The sequence below is a fragment of the Passer montanus genome, unplaced genomic scaffold, assembly GCF_014805655.1.
Source record: "Passer montanus isolate IOZ18808 unplaced genomic scaffold, ASM1480565v1 scaffold128, whole genome shotgun sequence".
Classification (NCBI taxonomy): Eukaryota; Metazoa; Chordata; class Aves; order Passeriformes; family Passeridae; genus Passer; species Passer montanus.
Window position 1 is genome coordinate 222,623 of NW_024359610.1, and position 14,630 is coordinate 237,252.

Consider the following 14,630-nt stretch of genomic DNA (forward strand, 5'->3'; position numbering starts at 1 on the left):
AAAAGCTGCCTTTAGCTGACCACAGTGAGCTGAGAATCACACCTTTACTGCTACAGGCAAGTAATTTTTAAAACACTCAGTTTTAAAATAAAGATTAAATAGTGGGTCTGGGTCTTAAGAAAAAATTGGCTTTTCTGAACAGCAGCTTCACTTTTCAGAGTAGCAATTTAGCTGCCACTAGCAATAAAAGCAATAAGTAAAAAACCAACCAAACAAAAAAACCCCAACAAACAAAAAACCTCAGAACCCAGTGACAGTGAATTTCAGCTCATTTCTGTTTATCATTCCAGGTGCTGCCCCAGTGCTGCACGTCAGGCTTGTAACAGGGGCCATGGCTGAAAGGAAAAGGAGAAAGTAAAACAGGGATTGTGGAACCTCATACAAGCGATCACAGCTCATGCCTTTGAAAGCCATTTTACTTATGGAAAAGAATACTAAATATAATCTCAATTTCTTAATTGTATCTGATGATGTGAATAAAAGAGAGGAAATTCTGAATACACAGAGTTCATCCAACTCGTTGAGTATACAATATTCCTAAATGGCAAGGCAGACAAACAAAAGTAACTAACAATATGCCAATCTGCAATGGAACATAATGTGGAAATAAAGTCTCCATTCTATACAAATATTCAGAAGTCTGTACACCCATATTTAAGCCAAAGATACTTACATGAAAATACCTGAACATAAGAAGGAAACTAACACAAATGAAAACTAAGTCTCAAAAAGTATTGAAAAAATTCAGGTCTGATCTACCAGATCTGAATCAAAAAAGACACAAGAAAGATTTATTAATATGGAGCCTTTCTGCAGACCAAATAATAAAAAAAATCTAAATATGAAGGCAATCACTGAAAGTCTGACGTATACAAATCTGTAAGTACTTCAATAACTTTTATTTCAGAAACCAAAACCACCCATCTTGTTTCTCCAGATTTTCTGCCTTTAAAACACTACATTGCTGCATTATAAACATCATCTTTTTGTTGACATAATAATCTGTCCCTTGTTATTTGACCACTACTATTAATATCTAACAAGCCCTGAAGCTGGAAAACCTGCAAGTCCCAACTACTTACCACACTGAAATTCTACTGACATCAATAGTTTCCAGGCATACCATGTACTACATTTGATGTTCAACTTCTGATGGGATTTAGTGCAGGAAGAACGCTGCAAACTAAGCACAATACTGCCATTATTTGTGTTCCTTCAAGCCTGATATTGGGTCAACAGAACGACAATGGTCACGCTACTACAAAGCCATCTGAAATAACTGAGTATGTTCTGTAGAAACTTAATATACTGGATTTTATTTTCTTTTAAAATTAAAATACATTACATGTATTTTATACTGAATGAGCTTTAGCTTAGTAAGTAAAAAAAAATAAAAAAAGCAGATTCTCAAATGCAGGCAAGTTTCTGACTTTGGGGCAGTTAAAGAAAACAAATGTAATTATATACTGGAAAGCAGCTGGAAGTACAGAAACCCAACAGGAAATACTAATACAAATTTTTTCTCTGAAGCATTTTTTAGCATTTAAGAATGAGCAGCTCTGTAGAATTTCTAAACCAATCGTAATTAAGAAGTACTTTTTGTTTATATTCTGAAGCTTATTATGTATATTCTTTATACTATCACCTCTTCATAGGCACAGACAGGACTTGCAGATAACCTAGTAGAACTTGAACAACAGTCCCCTGGCTCTGATTGCTTGAACTGTGTCACTAACACACAATATTTCTATGCTACATTAAAATAAGAACAGCCAGCTGCTTTCAGCTGAGGCCAGAGGCAGAAGATCTTCTTGTGGTTACAGAGGTCAAGTTAAAAACCTCAAGGAAATAAACTGGTCAACAACTAAAACCTCAACTATGAGAACACAGGAGAGAGAGCAGAAACACACAATTCCATGGTAGGTAGAAAGAAACACAGGGCAGGAACACACAAAGAGCTGGGATTACCTTAAATGAAGAAAATAACATCCATTAATAAAGCAAAGCAAAAGAGCAAGGAAGGAGAACACGCACCCTCAGCAGAGGGCACAAGGCGAGACAGCTCTGCCATGTCCCACCGCAGACACCTCCCCTGCAACCTCTAGAGACTTGGAAACTCTGGAAGAGTTTAAAGAGATAACACGTATTCGATGACCATAAGCTAACAAAGAGGACATAGTACCACTTTTTACTTTGTTTCTGTTTACTCCCTTCCTGCTTAGTTTCCAACGTTGCCCAAACACTTTTCTCTAAGGTTACAGGTGCAGACTGTGAGTTTTTCCCCCTCAGGTTCTGTCCTTTACCAAGTATGTACATCCCTAATGCAAAGAAGGACAAGAAAAAAAATCAACTTACAGATAGTTATCTCTGTTGTATGGAAATAACTATGTCTGAAGGGCTGTAAAGACAGGTTTCTTCATGCTGCAGAAAACCAGAAATAATCTGTATGCAGAAGAAGTTGCATGTCTGCATAAAAAATTTAGTGTGTTTGAAATTTTGTTAATTTGGCACACCTGTTTACCGAAGTAGGATGCCAACCACCTTGTCTTCAAATCCACATTTAGAAATAACATCCCTAAGTTTTGCTTGCAAAAGCTGCCCTACACGTAACTTGCTGCAAACACAGCTCTTTTCACCTGTGTTCATGTATGTTTGCACAAATTGGTAATTACATATGTGCATGTTTAAACACACTAATTTTGCTTCATTTAGATTTTGTCTAATTCTGCAACAGCCACCTACCTACCTATCAACACCTCCCAGCCACACCTGAATAAACCCATGTTAAAATGGGTTTATTACAAAACTGCTGTAGAAGAATTTCTACTGAAGCAACTGCAGGGTCTGAGCCCAGCTATGTATCTATAACTACTGCTTTTGGTGCTGGTTGAGGCATCATTTTTCCAAAAGTGACATTCCCACATGACAGCCTTCCATCTGATCAAGGCAGAAGTTATTTCCACAAAGACACTCCACCACTCTTCAGCAGAGCACTTCAGTCTCTGTCTCAAAGTATCAATACTAGTTCTCGCAGCCCTCTTTCTCAAGACAACGCTGAATTTAAGAATCTATTAAAACCTGCAATCAACATTACCAGCAGCTAGATTTCAAAAATGTTACGCACAGCTTCAGCTCTTAAGCCCTTATGTCAGGGCAAATGAGAAATTCTAATATTAAAATCCACACAAGCTACTGTTAAAACAGTTAGGGTTGTTTCTTTTTGTCCTGTAACCCTTTTACACATTTTAATATTACAGCTGTGCCTGCCTTCAATCCAGAAAAAAAATACCACCATTCCTACTCACAGAAGTTCCACAAGCCTAGCAGCTGTAAAACCCATAAAATAGAGTTAACACACAAACAGGAAGTTCTATTCAGTAAAACAGGAATCATCCCACTCAGATCTCAATTACACAGACTTCCAGGCGTTCCTTCCATGCAACCCCTGGGACAATCAGGGTTACTTCAGTTTAAGAATAAGCTGTTGCAGTTTAGCCTAAACCCCTTCCAATTTGACTCAAATGGTCATATGTGGTCAAGGCGCAGCTGCAACTCCTCACCCTGGTGTCCCTCCTACGCCAGCTGGGCTGCTCACTAGGACCCATGGAGATTTTGCTACCTTCTAGCTCCTCAGCATCACTCCTAAACCATGAATATACTGAAAAAAGACCACGCAGTCTTCCCAGTTGTGTTCAGGGTGGCCCTACTGAGGTGCACTATCTCCTTCCTCCCACATTCAGAAGCTCTGAAAAACCTGAAAAATTTCTCAAAACCTCATAAGCAAAAAATCAAGCCCATGTGCCCACAGAGCTGAGAGAAGCATTTAAATTTACTACTGCATTCTTCTCTCCAACAGCAGTTTGCAGAATGGCCATAGCCACGTTAACAGTCTAATCTCTAGTCAGCTCCCATCTCTGGGGTGCATTTCTACTCTCTTCAGAGAGCAGGAAATCTTAAGCTGTTGTCGCTATTCCATATCCAAAGGGCCATGAAGTGGGAAAACACTACAATCAAAGAAACCCTTCAGTTTCTCCCTGTTTTCAGTTCAAAGACCAGGGAGATGAGCAAGCAAAAAAATAAACTCTACAAAGACCAATGTTCTTTACCTTGCTTCACATCTTTTCTAAAAGTGCAGGAGAAATGTCTTACAGCTGGAAGAATTGGAATGTCCTTTGCAACAAAAGGGAAAGCTAATACACTGGACATAACTTTATAGGAAGTCCTGGTGTAACACAGAATAAAATGGACACATCTCTCTTCAAACTTTTTACATCATCTTCAAATACAAAAACCTCAAACACTCTGAAATCCAATGTATCAATTATTTACTTCCTTTTAAAAAGCTGCTCCTGAACTCCTCCTTGCTCTAGCTCTCACCCGTCAGGCACTATTCACCAATTTTTCCCAATACTTGGTTTCCATAACATCTAATTAATACAAGAAACTCTACAGCTCTGCTTAAAAAACAATAACAAAAAACTCCAAACAAATAAACAAACCCACCAAACCAAAAATTAAACCAAAGAACTTCCCACACTCTAACTCTTCCCTTGATGCTCAGAAATACAGCAGCATTGTATTTGCAAAAACAGAGAAAAGTCTTCTTTTGCACACATTAATATAGACAGATGTCATGAGATCCTAAAATAAAAAGCCATGCTGTCTGACCTACAGGAAAAGGGTTTTTCCAAGCTTCAGATTTTAATCAAAGCCTGGTCAGAGCTCCATTCTGAACAGCCCGATTTTCCTTTCGAGCCAAAACCAACTTCCACCTAGTATTTTAACAAAAAATGTACCAGTGAAAGCCTCACCACAGGAATCTTTAGCCTACTCTGTTTAAACAACCCCAGCTGGTGACTTGCAAGTCAGCAGCACACACAAAATTAACAGGACGCCTTTCGTGTTGCTCTGTGATCATTTCTGTGCATCTCTGATCTAGTGTCAATGTTTTTTCTAATCAGCATAGCTCCCATCACCCAGTCATTTAGAAAGGAACTGTGGCAGAGTCAAAACTTCACAAGACCACAGAAATTTCCTGAAGAACAACACATTACCTGCCAGATGAACTCAGAACCAGTTTTTGCAAAAGAACAGTGAGAATGCCCTCCCCTTGTAGGACTCAGAGTAACTGCATAGTTTTAAAAGCTGCAATGCAAGACATGTATGTAACTTGCTTTTCAAGAAAGCAGGATTGCGTTGGTTTAAAGGTACCAATAAACAAGGATTTAGCAGCTTTATTACGCTCTGTTCTTTATACATTTAAGAAGTATTAAGATTTATTTGTATTTTGCTCTGGGAGGAAGAAGTTCACATTGCCAAAGAGCATAAATTTACTCTAATGGATAATTTAGGATTAAACTCATCAGAAAATCAGAAATGTTAGTCTACATTAATAGTCTGAAGTTAAAAAAGTAAAAAACAGGTCACTTTCACTCAGGTCCATGAGCTTTCCAGCCACTGCAGCAAAGACTTGAGCAGCACGCCTGGCACAGAGCAGGCAGGTTCATAGCAGCCACCAACACCTGCACATCTACAGCTACTGCTCCTCCTCAACAAGCATTGCTGGGCCTTCTTTGCCCTTGAAAATGGCAAGGAGAGCTCTTAGTTACCCTTCTTCCTGGAAGGTAATGCAGGTAAGTAGTGGCCTACTAAATTTATGGTTAGCATTAAAATAAGTTTTATTTTAAGTAAGATTTGATGACAATGATTACTTTTACCTTCAAAAAATCTCTGTAGTTAAAGCAGAAACTAGAACGTAATAGAAACCTGATAACCAGCTTAATAACTTTACACTAATTCAATGATTTTTTTTTCAACATACATACATAATAAAAATTCTATTACCCATAATACATAACCAGTGTTGTGTTTTTTTGTAATGTAACGAATAAGCAGTTTAAAGTGCATTTCTGTGGTTGGCAGGCCTGGCCCCAGCCGGTGTAGGAGCTGGCAGCACAGCACACACATACCTTGTTCTAGGGCATCAGCCACAACCAACTGCTCTCCCCCGTGCTGCCTGCTGGAGATGCAGCAGGAAGGGCACTGGAGCCGCCTTCCAGGCAGGTCCAGCCCCGCAGCTCCTGCTCCCCAGGCAGCAGCTGGGGAGGTGGACAGGGAGCTGCCCCCAGGACAGGCACTGCTGCACCACAGCATGGACAGTCCTGGGTTTGCAGTGCTCAACTCGCCTGGAGTATAAAACATGGCAATAATATTCATACCTGGGTCTTTCTTGGTCCCTTTGCCACCCTCTCGGCTCTTTTTTAGAACGGCCTTTAACATTTTAAATGTTGCTCCTAGAGAATAACAGAGAGAAACAAAAATAAATGCAATGTCCATTCACACAAGTCGAAAAAAAAACAGGATCAATACAAATAAAACAGTGAGATAATTACGAGAAACCTTTTGGTAATCACATTTATTTCTTACAGCGTCACTTGGTTAAGCAAAGTACTGATGCACAAGAAATGTTTCAATACTTGAACTAAGCAACTAAGAGTTTGCTGTTTTCTGGTACAGAAAAGTAATGCAGTATTTTCCACATTCCACATCCAACTGCAGTTACAGCAACGGTTAAACCTGTGTAAGTTGCTGTAAGACACTCCAGCAAAATAAACTAAAATGAAGCTCTAACTTCTGACTGGAGTTCAGCTGCCTGACTGGCGACAATGGGAGCAGCCCGGTGCCAGCTGGGAATGCCAATTGCAAGACTGTACAGCAGGGATAACAGCAGGACATGGTACCATCCCCGACCTGTGCCACACACAGCACACAGGGGAACTGAGGAACAAACTCCTCCATCCCCCAACGCTTTCTGCCTGCCACACGGCACACTTAACAGGCAACCTCAAGAGAGCAACAGCTGCAGATTTCAGAGAAGTAAAAGAAAAACATATTTGGCCTGATAAACCTGAAAGACAATTCTTTCATAGGAGTAGCTTCAGTTACAGAGCAAGGAAAACAGAATGGAAGGAATTATGAAGACCATGTCTTTCTCAAAAAGCTTTCTGGGAGCATCTGAGAATTGTTATTTAATTTGTTTTCTCTATTGAAAAATTCAAAAGGTATCTCATTTAAGAAAACTTGCAGTATGGAATATGCAACAAGAAGCAGGGGGAAGTAACCTGACTATGCTGTCTTATGTAACAGACTGCCACGAACGCCACATGAAATCAACAGGAAAAGCAAAAGTCTAATTGATTGAGGAATCCATAGATTAGATTCATAGATAGTTAAAAGATCCGTTAGATCCATAGAAAGTTCTGTTCATTTGATGAAATAAAGCAGAGAAAGAGAAGTCAGTACACCAGAACTGTTCAGCTCCTGTGAATAAGCTGAAGGATGTGCAAGTACCAGTACCCAGCAGACTGGAAGGATCCAGGGCCTGGATCCTACTCCACGTGCAGCTCTCCCACGGCTTCGCACAGGTGGCAGCCGGGCACACCACGGGCTGGTCCCCATGCAGGCAGAAACTGTGCTGAGGGGTGGCACTGCCTGGGGCCACCCACGGGCACAGGGCAGAGCACACGCAGCACCCACAGCGCCGTCCTGCCGGGGCCAACGGCTCCTGCAACACTTCCAGCTGCTTCCCGAAGGATGGAAACTCATCAGCCCTCTCCAAGTTAGCATCAAGAAAACTGAAAAAGCTCACAAACACACCCCCAAAACTGGATCATCTAACTGAAAAATGAAATGCACTAAAAGGAAGTAATTTATGATTACTTATTGGATATGGAGCAAAATAAATTGTTTTTTTTTTAAAAAAGGCAAAATAAATGTATCAAAATTAGCACATAAAAACCATCCACAATGTTAGAAAGCCAACATAATGCAATGGTAGGACCTGAAGGTGTTAATGAATTTCTGAATATAACAAAGGTATTTTACGTACATAGCTAGAATAGAGTGGCAGAGGGAAGGAAAAAAAGGAAGACCTGAAAAGTCACATATTATATTTAACTTTCTTACTTTCCAAATACAAATGTGAATTTTCTATTAATCAGGACAGACAGGCTTCATATAGAACTGAAACTCTACAGTATATGTCATTCCTATTCTTAGAATATAAATAAGGGTTAATGAGAGACCAAATAAAAGGAACCAAGGACAATTCCTTCCTAGATTTTCTCTTTTTGGAATTGAGGCCACTTTCCCTACTGTGCAAAGAGTTCTTCGTGGATCTATTCTAATACAGAACACAACTGGCATGCAAGATGGTTGCTTATTCAGACCACATTCAGTGCGGATATGAAAAGTGCCTGCTACCTGGAAATAAAGTCTACTTCCTTCCTTTTCCCCTATAAAATGAAATGCAGAAATAAAGATAAGTACTTCCAAAGCAACTCACCTTTTGCTGTGTGAGTTATGCACATAGAGAGAGCTAACCCTAAGGGCTACAACAGCAAAGCAATAGCAATGCTCTTTGTTTGCAAGCGAAAGGTATAAAAAATAAACTGTCTTCTGAAGTACTGCTAAAACCACCACCTTGGGTCCAGTACAGCATCATTCACATTCCAGAGTGTGCAGCTGAATGCTGAGCGAATGAACCAACTACTACAGCTTAGAAATACTTCAGACAGTGTTACTTAAAAAAACAAATAAACAAACCCAAAAGATACACCAAAGTTATTTGCACCTACTGTGATGCTTACTGACATAGATCCAAAAGGATTTCAGCTTCAGGTAACATATTTCTTCATACCCATAGCTCACGACTCAGTAACACCAACCGAAGTGAACAGTGATAGCGTGCATTTATAATTTCTCATCCCTTGAACCAGGCACAAGATACTAGATGTTGTTTTGTTTTAAAGATAACTGTATTCATAGGATATTTTACAGTAACACTGCACATCGTCTTTCTAAGCACACTGCACTTTCTTCTCACAGCTAAGCTGAAGTAGAAAAACTCCCTGACTCAGACTTCAGGAACCCTTTCAGCTACTGCAATTGCTTCACTTTGGTAAACAACTCCAGTTCAAGTTTTCTTAATTCCAATTTTTAAATTCTGACATTAAACCACTTGTTTGGTGTTTGTTGGGTTTTTTTAAAGATTTAAAAACTATCATTCCCATTTTAAAATGGGTATTAGATGGGGAGTTGTTATCCCAGAGTGCTAATAACAATGTCCCAACAGAACTCTTCTGCTTGTTGAATTGAAAACACTCTCAGCTGCTGACAAAGGTGGACTCCCAGCTCACACCAAGAGTATTTTCAAAGGGATGCTGTCCTCCCTCCCACCAGTTCAACCGTTTTCTTGCAGAAGACATTCCATACATGCTTCCTGCTCAGAGCATGAAGGGAAAGGGCAGAAAGTCCCTTGATTCAAGAATTTATAATGATCAGCTTCTTTATGAACAACTCCAAAACATCATCAGCTTTATAAAACACAAATCTTAGGTCATGGAAACAGCCAGGAGCACAGGCACATGCAACAGTTCATGTCTCAACCTTTGTAAGTTAAGTACTTCATTAGTTGAGGAATCCCCTCTGAAAAGCAGAGATGGAAAAATCTCCCCACATTTTCACTCAGCTTGCAACTCAGTCCTTAAAACTCGGCAACTTCCTTGCATTTTCAAAGATCTACCCACAGGAGTTCATCACTACTGCAGAGGTCAAATAAACTAATCCCACATGGCAGGTAAGCACCTGAGCCAATGCCCATGGACTCCTACATTTACTCCTACCCACAGCTGTGTTCAAGCTTCCCCATTTCGACCCTGAAAACCAGTGAGCATTTATTTGCAAAGAAATACAAGGTAAAATATCTTAGTCTACTGTCTGCACAGAAGTACTGAAGTATTTGCCACCTTTCGGTGTGGGATTTATTAAACACACACTTCAAATAATCTGTACTTTCTAAAGTGTATTTTGCATTTTTGAATCCAAAGATTCAAATATTTGAATCCCAAAATCCTAAGCTTCGAAAGAAAACTCCATTTAGTCAGAACTGCTTTCACTGCCTACAAACACATTCAGAGCGTCATTCTATGTGTCACACAGAAAAGTTCCAACATTTCCCTTTTCTGGCAAATTCAAAGTCCTTTAGCTGAACTGCAGATTTCAAACAAGAGGAATATACAGCAAAAAACAATACTTAAAGGAGCAAGGTATTACTGATGCAATAAATCAAGACAGTAAGTAAAAAAATCCTTCAAAATTACTACATTTTGGGCCATCAATATCTAGCATTTTGTAATAAACAGAGAGCATACCCCCAGACATGTGACTACTAATTCATGAATGAACAGACATTTGAAGAGAATAGTGTTTTTACTTTTAAGATACAATTTCCAGTGAGATGTATTTGTGTTATGATGATTCAAATGCATGAACGAAAATGATAAAGCATACACTGGAGAGATCTGTCCCTGACCCTTTGTCACTCCAGACAAGTAAAAAGTGGCATACGTAATGTTTCCAACACACTATATTTAGCCAGACCCACTAAAGTTAAATAGTTACTACTGAAATATTTTTATACAATACCCTAAACAATTATGGCCTTTACCATACTGTAGGTGTTTCTCACGAAGATCAATCTAAGTACAAAACAGATACAATACAGATACAAAACCGACAAGCCGTAGTACATTTGCATCATTTGCTCTTCACTCAATCATGTAACCATTATTAAATTTCCTGGTGAGATATTCCACATTTTCTCCCTCTCGTCTGACCCAGTGAAAGCTATGCAGCAGTTTAAAAAATGAAACTGCAAAACAACAGCAAGCTTTCCAGTTTGTTGTTCACTTCTGAAGTGGAATTATGCCCTGAAGCACTATTAAAATACAGTAAGAGGTGAAAGATGAGGAAGTGTGAGAAAAACCTCATTACCATGTTAGCTGTTAGAATGTGCTTCTGCAGTAGCTTTTTTCCCACCAGTCTGGATCTAGACCTCATTTCTCAGATGCCAGAGATGTAACTATTATGCCCTGTAATCACCCAGTTTTCTGCTACGTTACTCTTTTACCAAACTGCTGATTATTTTGGCCAGTTTCCCTGAGGGCTGCCAACACAGAGGAAAAGCTGGTCGCTTCACTTGACTGCTGTCCAAAAATCCTGGGCAGGTGCCAGACACTGCAAAAATTATTCTTTATCATAATTTCAGAGATTAGTGCTCCCCACTACTTGTAACAGCCCTGAAGAAACTGATCTTCACTGAAGCAGATGGAGAGCACTCACAAGCCAGCAGTATTCCCTCCAAAGGTCGCAAGCCCTGTCTGAACCAAGCCCAAGGATTCAGCAGTTGTGCAGATGGAGAATCACGAGTGGAATCACCTGTCTGGCTACACTGGCAAAGAGCAGCAGCTGTCAACACAACCTGAAAATCTTACCCGTTCACAGCTTTTCTGACCAAGCAGAGGTGTTTTACACTTTTTGTTCCCATTCTGCTGAGCCTCTCCAGAGAAAATGCCAAGACCACAGCCATCTACCTTTTTCCAGAGGCTCCCCTTTCTTCAGTTATGACTTATAAAACAAAATTAAAACTAACTCATCCAAACAAAACCCCAAACAAGGTCAGTATTATGTCCAGAATACAAAAGAGGTGACTTTTTTTTCATCATCAGAGCTACTTTGCAGGTTTTCAATTAATCTAAATCTCTATGCCTGAGATTTATATTTTTTTAAAGAAACATCACACTAATGACAGCTGTATTTCCTTGAATGCTAACATGTGATGGTGCTGATAAAACTCAAAGCTTCTTTCTATTTTAGTTCCTTATCATATCTAGTTCCAAATCTCCTGTATTGTTCATCCTTATCAGGTATTTTCAGGATTTTCAGGATTGTCTGCTTTTTTCATGGAGTTTTTTTCCTGTTTCACTAATAGTTTTCTCCTAACACTACAGATCTCTATTTAAACATAGACCAGAACACACAGCTGTATTTGGTGTCAATCTTTGCTCCTCCACGTCAGCTACCCTTGGAAATTCTGGAACAATATGTTTTCTATAAATCTAAATCACAAAATACCTGATCTTGAAATGGCTGGGAATCACAGCCACTCACTTTTTTTAGAAAACTAATGCAGAGCTCTGTCCAAAATCTGTACACAAACAACACGTTACTTACTTCCTGCTTCACAGGCAGAGATGAACATATATATTACTATGTAAACACTTCTGAAGGTTTTAATGTAGCTTTTAGAATACACTAGTCTGACGTCAAATTGATACTGATGCTTTCTTCCTCAGGATAACTATCCTTAGCTTTAGTTACTGGAGGTAGAGCAATATGCAGGCAACAACAGCTTGAAACATCCAAAATGACAGAAAGGAAACATTAGGACTCATTAGGACTTCTTGGACTAGGGCAGAGTCACAGAATGGTTAAAGTTGGAAAGAACCTCTGGAGGTCATCTGGTCCAGCCCCCTGGTCAGGGCAAGTCACAAGAAAATCTTGGAAACCTCTATCAAAGACACAAAGCAAAATTACTTCCTTCAGAGAACATAACTGTCTAAATTGATCCCTGTGCTGGTTTTGGATTAGACAGTTAATAAAAATTAATATAACATGACAGTACCTCCTGCAACCCTCCTCCTTCCAAAAATAATAGAAGAATAGCAAGTGCTAAGTGACCCTAAAATGTGGGAACGAGCAGCAACACAAGGAACACAAAGCTCAAACATACTGGACTATCCAGGACACACTAGCACAACTGCACAACTACACACACACACACACAGGAAGAAGGGTATATATCTTTGTGGACAAAATAAATTAGCAAACTTTGGAATGAAACATTAACATTTTTGAGGATGCCTAAAGAACAGACATTGAAGTCACATAATCCAGAAAGTATGTTGGGTACCTATACTGCCTCTTCAACCTCAGCCTGCAGGAAGGGAACAATCTTATTTCCACTTCCCCAAGGAGGAGCAAAGCCCAGTTTCCTCAAGGTCATACAGGTGGAGCCTTTACAAGACAGCCAGTGGGGTCAGCCCTGTGCTCCTGCTGCGCTGTGCCAGATGCGATTCATCTTCTCTGTGCCTACAGAGGAGATGACGTAGGAAAAAAGAATGATCTCACAGCAGATACAGAAGGAAGGAATGCCATTCCCTCAAATCACAACAAACTGTTTGATTAGCTTGGCTATTTCCTGAAATTTCACTCATCAGAATGACGCAAAACAAAGACATTACTCTCCCTGCTTTCCACCTCAGATCCCGGGACGCTGCCTTTTTCTGTCTCTTGTGAAATGTAAACCTTCAATTTTTAATTACCTGCTTGTGTTATTTTATGGACCAGGCTCAGGCATTCTTCTGTAGTGTAACCACAAGCAAACACTAACATGCAGGTTCTCCCAATTCCTTTTGCCTTGAATCACTTCTCATTTCAGTGTACAGTGCAGCGGCATTGAGATTCCTTGCCACAGCACCAATGTCGGCTGTTTGCACACTCCTGCCCCAGTGAGACCTTGCCACAGCACCAATGTCGGCTGTTTGCACACTCCTGCCCCAGTGGCATCACACACAAGGCCTCCCCCCACCCCATGGGTGGGCTCTCTTTACACACACAGGCCCCAAACCAGGGAGATTATTTACATGAACCAGACACAGGCTTGCAGTATAACTAACTCCTTGTCAGCCGCTGCAGAGCTCAAATTAAGGATAAGAACATGAATACCCAGAACATCCCAGAGTTCACTCAAGAAAAATTAAAGGCTTGTCTATACAAGGGAGAAAGTGCTTCACATTCACATCCTCCCCCATCCTGCAATAACTCCCTGGTGCAGACAAGATCCTACATGCTCTTACCAAAAATATTAAATGCCCAGCAAGCCCTTATTTATTAAAATTTTACAGTTGTCCTGTTGTTTTCAGTAATTAAACAGCCAAGCACCACTATAGTTTCTAATTCAGATGCCAAAAAGCATTCCTTCCACAGACAAGTGTCCAAACCAAATAAATTTAAATCCTCACAGGCAGAACATGACTAGTGGAACACAAACTTTTATACTTAAAAAAAAAAAAAGAAGAAGTAATTATTCATTAAAATCTGAAGTCAGTGTAAATCTTTCAAGTTTGCCAAGACAATGCCTACTGCCTCCCCTTAACCTGCTCCTGAGATGCTACCAGCCCACTGTACACCACATGAGCCGAGTTCACTGATATACCAAGAGAAGCGATGCAACACCAACAACTCGCTCAGGTCCAAATCCTGCCAACAGAAGAAATACTGCAACGGAACAAAATTCAGTTTTTGTTTCAGTTTTTCTCCTGGGGAAGGCTGAGAATTGAAGAACGGAGGCTCAAGCAAGACTCACAGAGAATAAAAGCACCTGTTTTTCCTATTATAGCAGAGATGATGAAAACAGGTAGAAAATAAACTTTTTTCTACCAGATTGCAGGACAGTGTGAGATTCCCCAAATGCTAGTGAGGCAGATGCCTGGGATGCACAAAAGGAGCTTTCTGGAGAAGCCCAGATCCCCACTGAGACCCAAGGCAGCTCTGGTGGCACACACTGCACACAGAGTGCAAGAGCCTTGGGGGAACCTTCCGCACAGGCATGGGAGGAGTTGACAAACCATTCAGCATATTCTTCTGGTGCAGACTTTTACCAAGCTCTGAACTTCAGCAGAAAAGAATAATTTAATGTCACTTCTGTTCTTCTTTCCTTATTGTCTTTA

The 14,630-nt window shown here is 40.1% G+C and overlaps 1 protein-coding gene across 5 annotated transcripts in view; it reads right to left on the reverse strand.

Moving 5' to 3' along the window:
* TANC1 (tetratricopeptide repeat, ankyrin repeat and coiled-coil containing 1) overlaps positions 1-14,630 on the reverse strand; it is a 58,333-nt gene that overhangs the window by 37,036 nt on the left and 6,667 nt on the right. For 3 of the 5 annotated variants that reach the window (XM_039698647.1, XM_039698646.1, XM_039698645.1), the window contains exon 2: positions 6,219-6,293. In XM_039698647.1, the coding sequence (XP_039554581.1) occupies positions 6,219-6,279 (61 nt within the window). In that variant the 5' untranslated portion in view covers positions 6,280-6,293. Of the gene's footprint in view, positions 1-2,355; positions 2,380-6,218; positions 6,294-7,356; positions 7,376-14,630 lie in introns of those variants that run through there. The other 2 variants (XM_039698649.1, XM_039698650.1) reach the window with 2 other exon arrangements.